The sequence below is a fragment of the Anabrus simplex genome, chromosome 1 (assembly GCF_040414725.1).
Source record: "Anabrus simplex isolate iqAnaSimp1 chromosome 1, ASM4041472v1, whole genome shotgun sequence".
NCBI classification, from domain to species: domain Eukaryota; kingdom Metazoa; phylum Arthropoda; class Insecta; order Orthoptera; family Tettigoniidae; genus Anabrus; species Anabrus simplex.
This window is the reverse complement of record NC_090265.1, coordinates 1,361,593,225-1,361,612,999: the sequence shown is the minus strand read 5'-3', so window position 1 is coordinate 1,361,612,999 and position 19,775 is coordinate 1,361,593,225. Positions and strand designations below refer to the sequence as shown.

General features: G+C 38.7%; 1 protein-coding gene across 1 annotated transcript in view; it reads right to left on the bottom strand.

Moving 5' to 3' along the window:
- LOC136859048 (ras-specific guanine nucleotide-releasing factor 2) overlaps nt 1–19,775 on the bottom strand; it is a 1,472,247-nt gene that overhangs the window by 9,920 nt on the left and 1,442,552 nt on the right. The window contains exons 25-26 of the mRNA XM_068225766.1: nt 10,727–10,924; nt 9,569–9,766 (exon numbers count right to left, since the gene is read on the bottom strand). Coding sequence (XP_068081867.1) covers nt 9,569–9,766; nt 10,727–10,924 — 396 coding nt within the window. The remainder of the gene's footprint in view (nt 1–9,568; nt 9,767–10,726; nt 10,925–19,775) is intronic.

Here is a 19,775-nt window from a genome sequence, read left to right as displayed (position 1 = left end):
AGGATCACTTTAGTCAATCCGTCATTCAGGTCACTTTGAAGGGATTGTTTGGGCTTTGCGGTCCTCCCAGTACTTCTTCAGACGCTCCGATCTTCGTGCCCTTTCCTCAGTTGAAAATAAGCGTGTTGTTGGTTTGTTTTGTGTAAGGGTAAAGCGGAGGTTTGTATTCTTGAGTTTTGTATTCAATTTAATCTTATTTGTGGTGTCTTCTGATACATCTATAGATAGATAAATAAATAAATAAAATAAATACATAATTTGAATTTATGATGCAATGAATTGTTTCATAGTTTGGTAATTTATTGTACAGTAGTAATTAGTAATTACAATTTTCAATATAAATATTTAACAAAGCTATGCAAATACCTGCACAAATTTTTTTTTTCAAAATGGGCCTTTCTAAAAATTAGGGTGTGGGGTTATTCAATGGTGGAGATTTTTTTTTTCGAATTTTTTTGACTACAACATTCTCACGTTGGCTGTTGAGAGAGCTCTTGCGTTATTGTAGTGATAAAGTAGTTAAAACCTATTGAAATTGTTTAAATTTTATGTGTGTGTTCCATTTAGTGCTATTTATACACTGGTAGAAATTGGGAGTAGTGATATTTATTTGAATTTTATAACAAGTAATTCATTTGGTGTTCAGTAGATTATGTTTTCTAGGTTAAGAAGGCTAGGTACGTGTACCTTGTTCGAATTTTAGGTTTAGGAAATACTTTAGGTACTAATATTATCTTTTAAAACAATATTTTAAAATATCTGTAGGTTCATTGGTATAATACTTACAAAGGCAGATTATCATAAGGAGTTGTAACTCATTGTAACTTCTGCTGCAACTTTTCCAATATTTCGTACAGATATCCGTTCAACTATCACGAAAGTAATAATTTATTAAATTAAATAACACAACTCGCCTGTAAACTTCGATTTAAAAAGAAGTTAAGGAGAATACATGGTAATTTCACTGGATAATTATGGTACTTAACAGTTTTTGGATTGTTGACAACTCTATTAGAATTGTTGACGATTGTTGCTACATGCACATGGTAGTTTTGTAAATAAATACAAAAATCAGCTGATTACTATATTCCGATAATTTGTAGTTTTAGTTCCCTGCATACTTTGTACTTTCCACCTTTGTTTATTCATTGAGTAAAAGTTACCGTAATAATCAAATTCCTATATCCCAATAATATTGCAGTTCAAGGCCCCGGCGTAGTTTTGACAGAAATTATTGTAGACAACCTCTTTATTTTCCAGCATTTAAGGACACTTTGATTCTCCGTCCTGCATAGTAGGGAGAATAATAGGAATCTGCCAGCGGTAAAAATTCATATAACCACATTTCAGCTGAGAATTGTAGTGTAGCTACAGTATATTTAGATAGTATCTTATCTTGCCTGCTATATTTGTGTGTATCTTTCGTGTGAATCTATTAGAGCATAGTACTAATAATAACCTGTCTAACCATTTAGCTTTGTTCTAATCTTTGAGTACAGTAGTTCTTGCAAATTTCAAACTTGCAATTTTCATTTCTGTTTGTGCTTAGTAGTGACACACGGTACCCGTATTGTAATTAGGATACGTCTGAACATAGTTTAAAATTATTGTAGTGTACTGTACAGTAGTATACGAGTAATATCTTATTAGAATTTAGCGTGCTTATTTTATTATTGTAAAATATTTGTGTAGTACCGGTAGCTATAGTAGAGGTATCCGTAGAAACTCTCTTACTAAAATTCTGTTGTTGTAATTAGGATAGGCTTAATTGCAGTTTAGATTTGTGTAATTCTTGTGTATTCCTTTCGGTATTCAGTAATTAACAGCAGTTTTTATCCTGTTAGGGTGTTGTAAGATAAAAGAGTTTGACTAAGTAGTATTGTAGTGTAGTTGTATATTAATTACCTTATTGTCGTGTGATCTTTGAGTACTATCCCAGACAATATATCCCTCCGTTCATCTTTTTGCCCATAATTTATTTTATTTTTCCTTTTATTTTGATTCTTTCCCTGTAAAGAATGGCTAAGGAGTGCAAGTGTAGGGACTGTGGGTGTGGCGAGGCATTGAGGGGTATGAGGGAGGAGTTGAAGAGTTTGAGGGAGACAATTAGGATTCTCACAGAAGACAGGGAGGAAGATAGGCCTCCCTCAATCAATGTACAGGTTACAATAGGTGTACAAGAGGGAGAGGAAGGAAAGGCGGGAGTTGTAGAAGACAGGTGGTCTAATGTTCTAAGAGGAAGGAGATTGCAGGCTAAGGGCTCTATTCAGGATCAGAATTCAGGACAGGTGTATGTGCGAAATCGTTACAAGCTACTTCAGGTAGATCAACAGAGGGAAGATGAGGAACAGGGAACTGTTGCTGATATGTGTGGAAGTAGGAGGAAGGGAAAAGGTAGTAAAGGGAAATGTAGAGTACAGGATAGGAAAAGACAGGTGGAACAGGATCATGGGAAGGATAAAAGGGAGGAGGAAGTAGCTTCTGCAGCTATCAGAAAAGATAAGGCTGACCAGGAGGGGAGGGGATCAAATGAGGTGCGTAGGGTCCAGGCTCTGGTCATGGGAGATTCTATCGTTAGACATGTGGGGAAAGTATGTGGAGGAAAGGGAACCAGGATAGAATGTTATCCAGGAATTAGGTTGAGGCAGATGTTGAGGAAAGTAGAAGAGAGGGAGAAGGGGAAGGAGAAGGTAGTAGTGTTTCACGTTGGTACCAACAACGTAAGGCAAGCTGATGTATGTACCAATACAGTATAGTTGGAGATGTGCGAGATCTGGTAAATGCAGCACGGATGAAATTTAAGAAAGCAGAGATTGTTATCAGTGGAATTCTGTGTAGGAGGGATACTGACTGGAAGGTGATTGGGGATTTAAATGAGACTATGGAGTGGGTATGTGGGAAACTGGGAGTGAAATTTCTAGATCCTAATGAGTGGGTAGGAGATAGGGATCAGCACTCAGACGGCCTTCACTTAAACCGCAGTGGTACATATAAGTTAGGAAATTTGTTTGGAAGGGTAATAGGGATGTACGTTCAGGGAAACAGAGTTGTCTAGGGAGCGGTGATAAGGGTACAGAGATCTGGAAGTCAAGTAGGGATGACATAAAAATGTTAGTGTTGAACTGTAGAAGTATTGTAAAGAAAGGAATAGAATGAAGTAATTTAACAGATATATATTTACCAGATATTGTAATAGGAGTTGAATCATGGCTGAGAAATTAAATAATGGATGCAGAAATTTTCTCACAGAACTGGAGAGTGTATTACATGTTATAAATCTCATTTTTGGTCCGTATTGAAAATTTACAGTTCAACAACAATAAAGGTGTTTTAATTTAATCCACCTATTCAATACTTTTATTTTCACTTATAGTGGTTACATAAATAGACTAACAGTTAAATGGGACATGTTTCGCCCTCAATTAAGGGCACCTTCAGCCTAAAAACAATCATCAAGAGTACAACTAATATTAAAAGTGGAAGCTAAAAGTTTAGCCAGTTATTAAAATTCGGGACATAAAAATGTGAAAATGATACAATATATAAAGATGCTAAAGGAAACACTGTCAATGATTAAACTATAATCTTGTTGGAGACTAAAACTTCTTCCATTAAAATTCCAATTAAAACAGTTCATTTAAAATGTTAGTGGAAAACCAAAGTGGTAATAATATAAAGCCAAGGACATGAGGGCCTGAACACAAGCATAAACATGATTGTCATAAATACAAAATGTCCAAGGCCGCTGATGAAATTCGTCAGCATGAAGTGAGACAGAAGCATCAGTTGAAAAATTGTAAGTGGCCCTTAGCACTGGTAGGTAATACTATTGGCTGAAACCTTGCCAGGAAATGACAGTAGATACTGAAATAATGTTTTATGTTTATTTTAATGTTAACTAACATACGTCATATGTCAGGGACTCTCGGTATTTCGTCAACAAGCTGTCAACCATAACCCTTCAACCTAATGCACTTTTGGTGAGTTTCGATGTGGAGTCCTTGGTCAATAAAGTGCTGATTGACTCAATCATGTCTCTCAATGAACACCTGTTCCCTGAGGATATTACTAAGCTATTTTACCACTGCATGACTTCCAACCCAGGTAGCAGGTAGAGACCCTTTTCGGAGGCAGTCCTCCCCAGGGGTGGTGCCCCTGCTTATGTGAGTCCCAGAGCACACTGACCCGGTGTGTAACATCTGGTTAGGGTCCCAGCTCAGGGTTGCAAGTGAAGACATCGATGACTTCTACAGCGGAGAAGGTGGACTTCGGTACGGTGGAGATGGCAGAAGAGGCAGCCCTGTATTCAGGAATCAATGTGAGTACAACCTGCTACCCTGCAGGTTGAGGTGAGTGGACGCCAAAGGCTACGGGAGAAAACCCTGAAAGAAAATCTCCGTCTGTGTAAGGCTCAGCAGGTCAACAGAGGGATTACTGAAGAAGTTGCTTTCAAGAATAATATGAGTCTCAGCTGTAGGAATTCACGACGATGACATCTATTTGGTGCGAATGACAGTTTACAACCCGATGTTACACCAGCTACCCAAACTAAACGAAGACAAAGTATCAGAGTGGGAACATTAAATATCATGACACTGATAAACAGAACTGAAGAGCTGGTTGACCTCATGGAAAGGAGGAAACTTCTGATCAGAATATGAATCCATACTGGGCCCACATGGAATAGGAAACAGAAATGAAGAGGGAGAATATATGCTATATCTATACATGAGAAACAACATGATAGTGAGTAACACTTGGTTCAAGAAAAGGGACTCCCATAAAATCACAAGATATAGCTGGGATGATAAAATAGGTACACTAATAGATTATATTCTGATAGATCAAAATGTATGGAAAAATGTCAATGATGTTAAGGTCATTCCAAGTGAAGACCTTGGTTGAGACCATAGACTGTTGGTTGCAGTTACTGCAGAGGAAATACCTCCCAAAGTTTGTAACAAAAGAGTCACAAAAATAAAAACTTGGCAACTAACTGATCCAGGTGTAAAAGAAAAATTCAGGGAAGGTGTCCGCAGGTTGTTGCCGAGAGAAGAACTGAAATTGATAGATGAAGAATGGGATACTATAAAGAAGGTTGTGGTTGGTACAGCAGAAAAAGTATGTGGATGGCAGAGTCAAATAAGAAAACCTAAAGAAACTGCCTGGTGGAATGATGATATTAAAAAGGCTATCAATGACAGAAACCATGCAAGAAGATCCTTATATCAAGCAAGAACACGGGCAGATCAACATGAAATAAAGGAGAAGCTGTCACTTTACAGAAAGAAAAAATTACAGGTCAAACAGTTGGTTGTAGCTGAAAAGCAGAAATGCAAGGAAGATCTGGCTACCAAAATAATGCAGGATGGAAATAAAAAACTGTTATACAGTATTGTTAAGAATAGAAGAACTCAAAATGAATCTATCCAATCTGTAGAACTTCCTAATGGTGAGGTGACTAGGGATAAGACCAAAATATTACAGGAGTTCGAAAGGCACTTTGAAACTTTGCTGAACTGTTATGAAAATGTCACTCTATTAGACAACAAACCTTATAATTTTGGCAGCATAAATACCACTAGTCTGACATGGTTGGAAGTAGAGACTGCAATATCTAAGCTGAAAAACAACACATCAACTGGATCAGATGAATTAAGTGTTGAGATGATCAAAGCACTAGGAGAGGTAGGACAACAGTGGATGTACAGGGTACCGTACTAAATAGAATATGGAAAATGTAATACCCAGTGACTGAAAGCAAGGAGTCATCATCCCATTGTTGAAAAAAGGTGATAGAAAGAAATGTACCAACTAGAGAGGTATAACTCTGCTGTCACATGGCCTCAAAATCTACGAATCCATCCTTGAGAGCAGGATTAGAAAATATGTTAAACCTACACTTGAGGAGGAACAACATGGATTTAGACCTCATAGATCAACTATAGACCTCATTTTTTTCCACCAGAATGCTCTATGAGAAGTATTGCGAGAAATGTAAAAAACACTTATAACTGTTTTTCTGGACATCGAGAAAGCATATATGGGCTGTAAGTCAAATACTTTGGGATGAAACATTTCCGTTAGTTTCCAAGATCAGCTTGTACAAAATATATCTAGTACCTATACTGACGTATGGCCTGAAAGCAGCAACACTTACTGGACCAACAAAGAGTCGTCTTCAGGCAACAGAAATGAAGTTCCTCCGTTCTTGTCTACAAAAAACAAAAATGGATAAGATAAGGAATGTGGATATCCGACAACAGCTTGGATTAGAAAGAAGCTTGCTGGAGACTCTAGAAGTGAAGAGATTGAAATGGTATGGTTACATGAAAAGAATGAACCCTCACAGGACTCCTCGAACATACTTTGACCACAATGACCCTGGGAAGAGACCAAGAGGAAGACCTCGTGATGTTTAGGAAAAACAGATAATGAAGGACCTTGAAATTAGAGATGTGAACTGGTGTTGCATATATGAGCAGCATCTGTGGATAGATAGAACAAACTGGAGGAGGCTTGTACATGCTGGAGCGAAGAAATGATGATGATCATCATCATGTTTTCCAACTATTTCTTGTGGGGTGGGAATTTTTACTAACAGATGGACGGAGTGGTTATGGGAAGTCCACTTTTGCCTGTAGTGGCTAATTTCTTTATGGAGCATTTTAAGAAGGAGGCTATTGCTCCACCCCCATCAAACTTATGATGTGGTGGAGGTTTGTTGATGACATATTTGTGGTTTGGACAGAAGGTCCTGAGAAACTTCATCTATTTCTAAACCACCTAAATCAGCAAGATCCTTCAATTAAATTCACTATGGAGATGGAGTCGGATGGATGCCTTCCTTCCTTGGATGTTCCAGTAAGAAAGAAACCGGACAGCTCCTTGGGACTTAACATCTATAGTAAGCCTACCCACACAAATCGCTATCTTCATGCAGATTCTCACCACCATCCAGCACAAAAACAAGGCATTCTCATGACACTCACCAAGAGGGCGAGACGAATTTGTGAGCCATCAAACATCCAGGTGGAGATGGACACACTCAGTCACGGGGTTAAATGTCAGGTTGTGAGTTTCACAAATAGGAAAAGTCCTCTGTTTTAATTACTGTGTTGATGGGGTGAAAGTTCCTTTTGGGGATCATTGTAAGTATCTAGGTGTTAATATAAGGAAAGATCTTCATTGGGGTAATCACATAAATGGGATTGTAAATAAAGGGTACAGATCTCTGCACATGGTTATGAGGGTGTTTAGGGGTTGTAGTAAGGATGTAAAGGAGAGGGCATATAAGTCTCTGGTAAGACCCCAACTAGAGTATGGTTCCAGTGTATGGGACCCCTCACCAGGATTACCTGATTCAAGAACTGGAAAAAATCCAAAGAAAAGCAGCTCAATTTGTTCTGGGTGATTTCCGACAAAAGAGTAGCATTACAAAAATGTTGCAATGTTTGGGTTGGGTAGAATTGAGAGAAAGAAGAAGAGCTGCTCGACTAAGTGGTATGTAGATGTTGATTCCCATAGGGAATCTGAAATATTTGTCCGGACCATTCATATTGGTATTATTAAGTGGTATGTTCCAAGCTGTCAGCGGAGAGATGGCGTGGAATTACATTATTAGACGAATAAGTTTGAATGGCATTTATAAAAGTAGGAAAGATCACAATATGAAGATAAAGTTGGAATTCAAGAGGACAAACTGGGGCAAATATTCATTTATAGGAAGGGGAGTTAGGGATTGGAATAACTTACCAAGGGAGTCATTCAATAAATTTCCAATTTCTTTGAAATCATTTAGGAAAAGACTAGGAAAGCAACAGATAGGGAATCTGCCACCTGGCCGACTGCCCTAAATGCAGATCAGTATTGATTGATTGATTGATTGATTGATTGATTGATTGATTGATTGATTGATTGATTGATCGACGTTCAAGGGTAATGGTTACAGCGATTTGCAGATTCATTGAGCCCTGCATCCCAGAGAAACGACCAAGCAAAGCTCACAGAAGGAAGAAGTGAAGGGAACTGCCTACCTGCCTTACATTCATAACACTACAGATCGAGTTGCCAAGGTCCTCCGCAAACACAATATAAAAACAGTGTTTGGCACCGTCACTAAAATTGCTCACAGTCTGGGTAAAACCAAGGACAAATTGTCCCCACTTTTACATCTTGGGTTATACAAAATTCCCTGTACTTGTGGTAAGGTATACACTGGCCAAACATGCCAGTCCATTGGTACTCGTATCAAGAAACATGAACGTAATATTCATCTCAACCAGCTAGATAAATCAACAATAGCTGAGCACGCTCTATCATTGGGTCATGATGTCATGTTCCAAGATGCTCGAGTTCTTACTCACACAAGACACTACAGGTCCAGGATTATATGGGAAGCTGTGGAAATACGTAGAAATCCTAACAATTTCAACAGGGACACTGGCTACCAATTAAGTAATACCTGGTTGCCAGCCATTAAGGATATATGTAGGTAGTTCCCTTCTCTGTTCCTTCACTATTGTTATTTCGTTTCGGTGTTTTCCAAATTCGTACGTTCCTCATCGCCAGATGTTTGATTCCAGACTTGTGTCAATGTCATACCTCCATATGTGTGTATGCCTGTTATGTTATGTGACCCTCTCAGACTGATTCTGATGGTTCCATTAGCTTCTGCTTCGAACACTAGCACTGTACCGTGTCCAAGGAGCCATCTGGTGATGAATGAACGTACCATTTCCACTTCTACTGTATAACATCTAAATTCATAGCTCACTGTTTTAGAAGCCTTTCTTGAGGACAGTTGAGATTTTCTTCTGATGATGCAGAGCATAGTTCTCTGCGAAACATGAAGAATTTCACCTTTTTTTTTGACACAGCATAAGCCCAAAAGCCTATATCATGTCGATAAATAAATAAATAAATAAATAAATAAATAAATAAATAAATAAATAAATAAATAAATAAATAAATAAATCAATAAATAAATAAATAAATCAATCAATCAATCAATCAATCAATCAATCAATCAATCAATCAATCAATCAATCAATCAATCAATCAATAAAGAAACAAACAAACAAACAAACAAACAAACAAACAAACACTTTTACATAACTCATACTAGCACATTATTATGTCAAGGCAGTAATTACCATCATCACCTAAAATTTTAATATTCATGACCTAAGTAACTTACTATTGTATCTGACTAATATTTAATTATCCTAACTGCAGGAACCAACCCCATTCTAAAACCTTGTACTAAAGAAGAATCCTAACATAGGGCAAGAAATTGAACCCTGGATATCTTGAAAAAACAATGAAAGGTTAATGTGCTAAACCAAACTGACAACCTCCACTTCCTTATCATCATGGTATATCTACTTTCTTCTTTGCAGGATTTTAAAAGTAGCACAATTCTAACTGAGAGAGAGATTTGTGATTTGTTAGGAAATAAATGATTAGATCCTGCATTAGAAATATATTTTAATGTAATTAATATGGTAACATTCATTAATGTCACTGTATTAACATTAAACATTTATTATGGAACAAAAACACTTACCATTCTCATTTTGGAGAAATTGAGCAGTCCGTCATCTGTAAAATTTGGTGTACCTTCTTCAATAAATGATAGGTCTGTCAGGTACATTCCCAAATATGGAATGCAAGGAGGATCACATCGATGCAGTGCATCACGTAGATTCCGAAATCTCCCATCTGATGACACAATATTCTGTAATTTCTCAATAGTTTGTTTTGTCTGCCAAAAACAAGCAACAATTATAATTAGGATAAGATATGTTCTAAGAAAAAATGAATCATGGATCAGGAATGAAAAAATTGGAATATTAAATTGATGTAAAGGACTGAGTTTTATGAATTTTAGACTTACAATTAAACAAATATATACTGTATGAAAAAAAAATGGAATAATTCCAATCACACTTTTCCCATTGAGTAATTATTGGATAAATTTAAAAAAATAGAAAATGAGAATCATTGTAGAGAAATACAAGACCAAGATGATGGTAACAACAAGACAAGAGAAGCAAAGGTAAGGGCAGGAGCAATATACTGTATTTAAAATACAGCAGTTGTGTTAAGATACATGTCAACAAGACATGATGGTTTGAAATTTACACCAGACTTGGTCAAGAATGAGTTCTGTCTCCTTTACTATTTGTAACTAGGATGAATATACCATGAGGGCTGCAACTGTTACATATGGACGTACAAGAAATGAACAAATTGCTACTTGCTGATGATACTGTGATTTGAGAAAAAAGTGAGAGAAGTACAGGAACAACTTGATCCAACATGAGAAATTCATAATAAATAAAAATGTTATTTGTTTTATGTCCCATTAACTACTTGTATGGTTTACAGAGATGATGAGGTGCCAGAGTTTTGTCCTGCAGGAATTCTTTTATGTGCCAGTAAATCTAACATCATGAGGCTGATGTATTTGAGCCCCTTCAAATACCACTGGACTGAGCCAGGATTGAACCTGCCAAGTTGGGCTCAGCCATTGCTCTACTATCTGCTCAGCCTGGCTGAGAAGTTTCAAGAATAGGATGTGAGAATTAATGACGAGAAAAGCATGATCAAGATGATTATAATGACAATACAAGAGAAAGAAAAGGTGCACTGAACACAGGAATATGTAACATAAACACCACCAGCAAAAACAAAAAGTGGGGAGCTTTACATGCATACATACCGTTTTTGAGACTTTTTCCCATGTCTTCTTGAGTCGGAATACAGAGCTATTGGTAAATGCTGCACACACTTGCAATACTCCATTGAAGTTGTGCAGGCAACGTGAGATATCTGCAACAGCAGCCCATTTCTCAATGACAGCTACACGGGAAGTCATGTTTGATCGTCGTACTATCTCAGAAACCACCAGTTGAGACACCTGTGTATCAACATAGAATGTATATTAATTAGTCATTGAATTGTAAAATGTACATGAAGAAGTATTTGATTCCAAGTTCATTACACATATTTTACAGGAACACTTTCTATAGATCATCTTCAGCAACTTCCAGGATGGGAGCATTGCCATATGAAGGGCATTTCTACATGATGTATAGTGCATGAGATTTGACGTTTATCTGTTCACTGTGTGTGCGGTTATCATTTCTTAATATTTTTCTTGAGAGTTAAGTTGATAAGAAGAATTCTTTTCCTGTGCTATGGACATTCAAAGCCTGTGCCTGGTAAGTTTTTGGCAAAAGTAGATTATATTGAGTTTGAGTATTCCTGTATGTTCTGCGTACCTCATTTTTAAATTTCAGCTGACCTGTCCAATGTAGAATTTGAGACATTCTCTGCCCTAAACCAAATAAGTTATTTACAGTCTTGATTGAGCAAGCAGAGAAAATGGATGTGCTGAGTGAGTGCTGCAGAATGAGGAACACCTTGCAACAATATAGGGCTGTGATAGGAAGTTGGCAGAGCAGATGGAAGAGTTTTAAAGAGGTAAAGGATAAGAAGACAAAAGATACGAAAGGGGATAATGGCAGCGCTGCTTGACGCAGTGGTGGTGGCAGTGTTGCTAATGATAGGGGGAGTGGAGACGAATCCAGGACCAGCTCTAGGCCCTATATGTGCTCATGGATAGGAAGAAATTGAGGTAATAAAGGAGCTGGTGAAGGAGGCTTGTCAGGCGGAGAAAGTAAGGGTGCTGATAACGAACCAGGCTGAGGATATCAAGCAGTGCATCAAGGAGGAGATGAAAGGACTAAAGAGGAAGGTGGAAAGCAACAAGGAAGAGGTAGAAATACTGTGGAAGAAGATCAAAAACCTGGAAGAGGAACTGGTAAAGGTCAAGATGGAAAGAGCTAATGGTGATCAGGAAAGAAGGAGGAAAAATATCTTTATTTATGGAATACAAGAAAGTGCTAGAGAAAATAAAGTGAACTTAGTGTATAAGGTGGTAATAATAATAATAATAATAATAATAATAATAATAATAATAATAATAATAATAATAATAATAATAATAGAAAGGACCTCAAAAACGCAAACATATGTGCAACAGACATTTTAGAAAGAGACACCTTCAGACACAAAGTCAACAAGTGGGAAGTTACATCAGAGCAACCAAAGCAAAAACAGTGCAGACCGAAATGGTCAGAAGAACGTAAACAAGCCTTCTCAGAGAGAATGAAAGCCTATTGGAAGAACAAGAAGAACCCAAAGAAAGCTTGATTGAGTTGTTTGCTTAACGTCTTCCATTATTGGGAGAATACGCTAATAATAATAATAATAATAATAATAATAATAATAATAATAATAATAATAATAATAATAATAATAATAATAATAATAATAATAATAATAATAATAATAATAATAATAATAATAATAATCGTATGGCCTCAGCTACCATGTGCAGACATTCGATTTGATGCCATCTGGCTGTCTGCTTGTCAATTTCGACATTCCGTTTTACTCTAGGCCCACTAGATGGCAGACAGAATAAACAGGATCTCTCTTGGGCGTCTGGTGATACCAAATGTATCACCAGAGATCTTTTACATGCCGACATCGTACGACATGGAGTATCAAATGGACTTTTTGCCGCCCTTCAAAAATCCAACTACCTCTGCCGGGTTTGAACCCGCTATCTTGGGATCCGGAGGCCGACACTCTACCACAGATCCACAGAGGCAGCTGTATAAGGTGGTGGATGTGGTGCAAAATAAAATGAAGATCAACATTAGCAAGGTGGACAATGATGATGTGTACAGAGTGGGGAGAAGGAAGGGCAATAGGCCCATTAACCCTTACCACTCGTCTGTCGGGAGAGACCCGACATGACATTTTATCGCCCACCGCTCGTCTGCTGTCTCTTAGCTGACAAAATACACGATGATATACTGTACTGCCATCTTTTGGTTCCCCGTGAACTTTGTAGAATCCAGATACTATTTGACAGTCAGTCAAAAATCTGTTATTTCTGCGCACTTCCTTTGTTATGTTACGCGTTACTTAAGATGTGTACATAGACCTGATGCTCAACTCTGTTCTTGTGACCTTCGTAGTGAGATTCATTGTGTGTGACCTTCATAGTGGACTAATTGCGTGTGATTTCGCATTATAAGTGCAATATCAAGATAATAAGTGTAGTGGCTGGGTGAAATAATAGAGCCCATAACCTCTCCCACAACAACAACAAAAATCTGTTATTTAGATGGCAGTGTAGCCGTCAGCTGTCCACTCACGCACACAAAAGCTCGAGCGACGGTAAACAAACATGGTCGCTATGTGCTCTTCTAGTCATATATATGTTGTATATGTCAAGCAACACATGAAACCACAATATTTTTGCACCTCTGCTCCTAATTAATATATCTAATAACATTTCACAATGCCTAAAAGTGAACTGAAGATGGTCGGTTTGTGTACCGTAGCCCAACATGAACCTGATGCTGATGGCTGGCACAATTATAAATCAACAGATCCAGATTTCAAGAAATCACCATTTACAGTGGTTTAAACCTACAAACTACTGTGAGGTAAGAATCCAGAGACTGATTAGAGTTTTTCAATCGCTTTTTAGCGATAATTTTACTGTAAACATGTATAGCCTAACGACATCATTTAAAAGCAAGTGCTATCTCCAAAATTGTGAAAGATGAATACAGGTCATAAGATAAAAATTTACATTTAAATTACGAGTAGTAGAGACAACACAGAGAACTTTAATTCAAGGGGTAAGGGTTAAAGTGTCACTATTATCCACCCTGATGGTGGATATATTATGTTAAGGAACGCAGGAAATTTAAAAGGGGAGGAAGTGTGGTTGAAGAGCAATATTGGTAGCGAAGCAAGTAAAGAACTGAGAATTTTAAGAAAACATTCATGGACAGCTAGAAAGCAAAGCCTGAGAGCACATATTAGAGGCCAGCAGTTGGTAGTTGGAAACAGCAGGTGGTCACATGTGTGGGCAGTGAACAAGCTTCAGGAAATGGATTACAAACATCAGCAGGTTGGCGAACAATCGGCAGGTGAAGGTGAAAGGAATGTCGAAGCGAGTGTAGTGTGTGTTGACGTAGTAGTGAATAACCGTGACAAAGTGACCGAAGTCCAGTGTCCAGAGGAGGAAGGGGAAACGGGAAGAACAGCGAGGGAGGAGCGGTTGGTGCTGACACACGCAAGTGGAGCAGTGGAAGGAGAAGAAAGAAGGTGCCGAGAAGGACTGGGTAGAGGAAGAAGGCTAAGTTTTAAAGACTTGGGGGGTAAGAAAAATAAAGAGCAGGACGATAGGGCTAGTAAAGAGAGTGCCAAAATTATTAGAAAGGAGGAAGGGGGAGCAGGTAGAGAAGGAGCGAGGGTAACGAGAAGTAGAGCGACCAATATAAGGAAATAAATATAAGGGAGGGAGGGAAGAGGATGGAGAGGGGAATAAATAGCTATATTGGAAAATAGGATTTGTAAATACTGAAGGGGTGCTAAGCAAATTGGGTAACTGGGGGGTGATAAAAGTAGTGGAGAGTTTTGATATTGTGGCCCTTTTGGAGACATGGTTAGAAGAAGGAAAGAGTCCAGATTGGCAGGGGTTTGTGGTAAGGAACATAACAAAGAGAAAACTGGGGAGGAGGGGAAGAAATCCAGGTGGAATAGCATTGCTAATAAAGGAAGAAATATGCAATATGATTGAAGTATTAGAAAATCAGATGGAAGAGGTGATTTGGGTCAGGTTTAAGCTAGGTGGGGGAGAGCCTGAAGAGGTATGCCTGGCTTTTTTATATAACCACCCTAGTGGCTCGCCTCCCATAAGTCCAACCCCTTGTCCACGTCGTGGGAGATAGGCAATGGCATGAAGTAAGGGATTGCCTGCAGGGGTGATGTACAGCAGGAATTTGTGTGGCCCCTGAATGCTACGGTAGCTGTGAAGGCCCTACAGGAACCCTGAAAAGTGTTGGCTAACGGGGCTCTGGTGAAGTCCTCAATGGCAGATGCGGTGGAATAAGAAACTTTTGGAACGGCAAATCTGGCAGATGAGGCAACTCTCTTCCCGTAGGGTTTAAAAGAAACAAGGGGAACCACAGCCTTGAGGTGAAGAGGGATCTTCAAAGGCTAAGGGAAACAACCCCTACAGAAAACAGCAGGCTTGGAGGCTTAGGTGGCAGTCCCACTACCAAGCTTGGGTTGCTGTGGGCTAATAACTTGCACAGCCTTAAATATGAACTATTAAAGAAACTGAAGTGAAACACAACCGGATAGCTAATAAGTTGATGACTTTTGGCATGAAACGGAAAACGAGAATAGGTTTTTGGAATGTCAGAACCCTGAGAGAGAGAGCAGTAAATTGAAGCAAGTGGCTAAAGTCAGAGAGGAATACAGGCTGGATATCTTTGGATTAAGTGAAGTACGGTGGCCAGACTTCAGAGAAATACAGACTCTTAATAGGTGCACATGCCTGTATTCTGGGCAAGTGGGGGAAGATGCAGAACATAGAGAAGGCGTAGGATTGCTATTGAATGAAACTGCAAAGAGGAGCCTCCTTGATTGGAAACCCATCTCAGAAAGACTGATGACAGCTCGATTCAAGACCCAGGTTTGCAATGTGATTATGTGAGATGGACAGCAGGCAATGGTATGTTGATAAACGGGGTTAAAAGTCAGGTTGTGAGTTTCACAAATAGGAAAAGACCTCTCAGTTTTAATTACTGCGTTGATGGGGTGAAAGTTCCTTTTGGGGATCATTGTAGGTATCTAGATGTTAATTTTTTTTTTTTTTTTTTTTTTTTTTTTGCTATTTGCTTTACGTCGCACCGACACAGGTAGGTCTTATGGCGATGATGGGATAGGAAAGGCTTAGGAATGGTAAGGAAGCGGCTGTGGCCTTAATTAAGGTTCAGCCCCAGCATTTGCCTGGTGTGAAAATGGGAAACCACGGAAAACCATCTTCAGGGCTGCCGACAGTGGGGTTCGAACCCACTATCTCCCGATTACTGGATACTGGCCGCACTTACGCGACTGCAGCTATCGAGCTCGGTAGATGTTAATATAAGGAAAGATCTTCATTGGGTAATCACATAAATGGGATTGTAAATAAAAGGGTACAGATCTCTGCACATAGTTATGAGGGTGTTTAGGGGTTGTAGTAAGGATGTAAAGGAGAGGGCATATAAGTCTCTGGTAAGACCCCAACTAGAGTATGGTTCCAGTGTATGGGACCCTCACCAGGATTACCTGATTCAAGAACTGGAAAAAATCCACAGAAAAGCAGCTCGATTTGTTCTGGGTGATTTCCGACAAAAGAGTAGCGTTACAAAAATGTTGCAAAGTTTGGGCTGGGAAGAACTGAGAGAAAGAAGGAGAGCTGCTCGACTAAGTGGTATGTTCCAAGCTGTCAGTGGAGAGATGGCGTGGAATGACATTAGTAGACGAATAAGTTTGAGTGGCGTTTATAAAAGTAGGGAAGATCACAATATGAAGATAAAGTTGGAATTCAAGAGGACAAACTGGGGCAAATATTCATTTATAGGAAGGGGAGTTAGGGATTGGAATAATTTACCAAGGGAGATGTTCAATAAATTTCCAATTTCTTTGAAATCGTTTAGGAAAAGGCTAGGAAAACAACAGACAGGGAATCTGCCACCTGGGCAACTGCCCTAAATGCAGATCAATATTGATTGATTGATTGATTGATTGATTGATTGATTGATTGATTGATTGATTGATTGATTGATTGATTGATTGATTGATTGATTGATTGATTGATTGACTGTGATCCAGTGTTATGCTTCCACAGAAATGTCAGAGATTGAAAAAAAGGAAGAATTCTACTGCCAGCTAAATGAGACTATTAAGAGAGTGGGAAAGAGGGATATTATTATTGTGATGGGGGATTTAAATGCAAAGGTTGGTTCTAACAATGAGGGGCTCGAACAAATTATGGGAGTGCATGGAGTTAGTGACTGTAACGAAAATGGGGAGCTTTTCATTGATTTCTGTGATAGCTGTGATTTGGTAGTGGGTGGCACTTTATTCCCTCATAAATGATGCCAAAAGATTACATGGGTGTCGCCAGATCAGGTTACAGAAAACCAGATAGACCACATCGCAATAAGTAGAAAGTTTAGAAGATCAATGACTAATGTTAGAAATAAAAGTGGGGCAGATATTGGAAGTGATCATCACCTGGTAGTTGCAGAGTTTAGAATGAAAGTTGTGGCAAGTGGAAGGAAATATGAAAGGCGAAACAAGAAATTTGATTCAGGTAAACTGCAAGATGAAATTAAAAGGAAAGAATTCCAGATAGAATTAAGAAACCGCTTTGAAGCTCTTGCTGTTGAACCAGAACTTATGATGGATGTTGTATTATCATGGAAGAAAGTAAAGGACACATATTGAGAAGTTAGTGAGAAGGTGCTTGGATTTCATAATTATCTCAAGAAGGAATGGATGTCTGATGATACTTGGAAAAAAATAGAGGCTAGAAAGCTAGTTAAGGCAAAGATAAATATGTGTAAAACAAGACAACAGAAAGCTGCAGCACAAAAAGAATATGTGTAAGCTGATAAGAGTGTGAAGAAAAGCGTAAGAAGAGATCATATACAGTGGCTAGATGAACAAGCACGAATTTCCGAAGGGGCATCAGCAAGAAGAAATGCTAAGGAATTGTATAGTATCACGAAGAAACTGTCAAGGAGAGGATTTATCAGGAATAAACCCATTAAAAACAAGAGAGGTGAACTACTGACCACCCGGGAAGAACAGCTACAGAGATGGAAGGAACATTTCTCAGAGTTGCTCAATAGAGATATAGAACAGAATGGTAACTGACAAATGGAACCAGTAGATAGTGACCCAAGAATAAATTTACATCCTCCAACCTGTTCTGAAATAGAGAAGGCCTTGAAACAGATAAGAACTGGTAAAGCACCAGGTATGGATAATATCGCACCAGAAATACTTAAAGCAGATATTGAGACCTCGGCAAAATTATTGCACCCCCTGTTGGAAAGGATCTGGAATGAAGAAAAGCTACCAGCTGAATGGAAGAAAGGCCTAATTGTTAAGATGCCAAAGAAACGGGATATTACCAAGTGTGATAATTGGAGGGGAATTACATTGTTGTCGGTACCAAGTAAGATGCTTTCAAGGATCATTTTAGAGCGGGTGAAGGATGTTGTGGATTTGCGCCTTAGAAGGGAACAGGCTGGTTTTCGTAAACACCGTTGCTCTGTCGATCTCATAAACACTCTGAGAATCATCTTGGAACAAAGTGCAGAATAGCAGAACACCCTCTACTTGACTTTCATTGATTTTGAGAAGGCCTTCGACTCTGTGAATAGAAGAGTTATGTGGCAACAACTTGCAGAATACGGTATACCACAAAAGATTCTGAATATTATAAAGGATATGTATGAGGGTTAGAAATGTCAGGTTCTGCATATGGGAGATCTTACTGAACCAATAGATGTGACCTCGGTAGTTCGACAGGGCTGTATTCTTTCTTCGACGCTTTTCCTACTTGTGTTGGATAGTGTGCTGAGGAGAGTTTATCGAGGTCAGAAAAGGGCGATCCAGTGGGGCTTACAAGATAGGTTAGAAGACCTTGTTTTTGCAGATGACATCTGCCTACTGGCTCAACAGTTCAGAGATATGGAAGACAAGATTAAGCGGTTGAAGGAGGAGGTAGAGGATGCTGGACTTAAATAAGACCAAGGAGATGAGGGTCAATTCCAAGATTGATTGCTAAATTGTCTATAGACGATAAAGAGATAGAACAAGTAGACTCCTTCATATATCTTGTGTGCCATTTCACCGTTCTATAGTTGCCGTATTAGGAACAAAAATGGCGCTCCAGCCATTAAAGAATTAAAATAAAAGCAATTAGTAGCGGTACGAGCTGAAAGGACAATAAATTCAACCGGCAATCACGGAAAGAACCACTTTTAGAAGGCGGTGCGAAAGAATGACGAGAGCGGATTATTTAAATCGATTATTGAAAAAAAATCTTCCATTAGAACAAATCTCAATTCAGCACTGCATCGAAGAAAGGACGGAGTCGAGTAAAGAAACCAGTACTTATCAGATTCTTTAATCAATTATTGGAGAAAAGATCAAATCTACGATAACCCGCTTAACATCAGCTGTGGTTGACACATATACGTGAGATTATAGACCAGCTGTTAGGAAACGTCAAGTTGGATCTGTACTAAGTCACGGTTGGGCTCGGAACATTGTATTTGCCCGATACTGCACAACGTCAAGAGAGCTGAATTAAACGGAAAATAAGTGCAATTCTAAAAGCACGTAAAATTCACACCGTTTCGGCGAGCAAGGCAGTTGGAATAAGGACGATATTTAGAGCTGTTATAAGCAAATTAGACGGACCAAATTACATATATACTTTTCGCATTAGCACTACTAAGCAGATTACAGCATGTATAAATCAACTAATGCCTTGTGTTATTCTGTCCTTGACGCAATGAAGACCACTATGATGTTCTAAGAAGCTGAGGCAGAGACTACTCCGACTATGGTGGCGCTTCACGAGATTGATGACCCAGGAGGGCGGTAAGCAGCTGTGAGGACGAGATGGACCCGATTACCTAAGCTGAACCATGGAGCAAGGCCTACCATTCCATGACGATTAACAGCGAGATGGAAATCAATATCCAATAACCAAAGTTAAGTCCCCATTTGAGTCGTGTCGTAAGTAGAAATCTTTATTCTTTTGGTTAATATATAATGTGGATTATGACATTGTGTGTGCGTAGTTAATATACGAGTGTACTTAC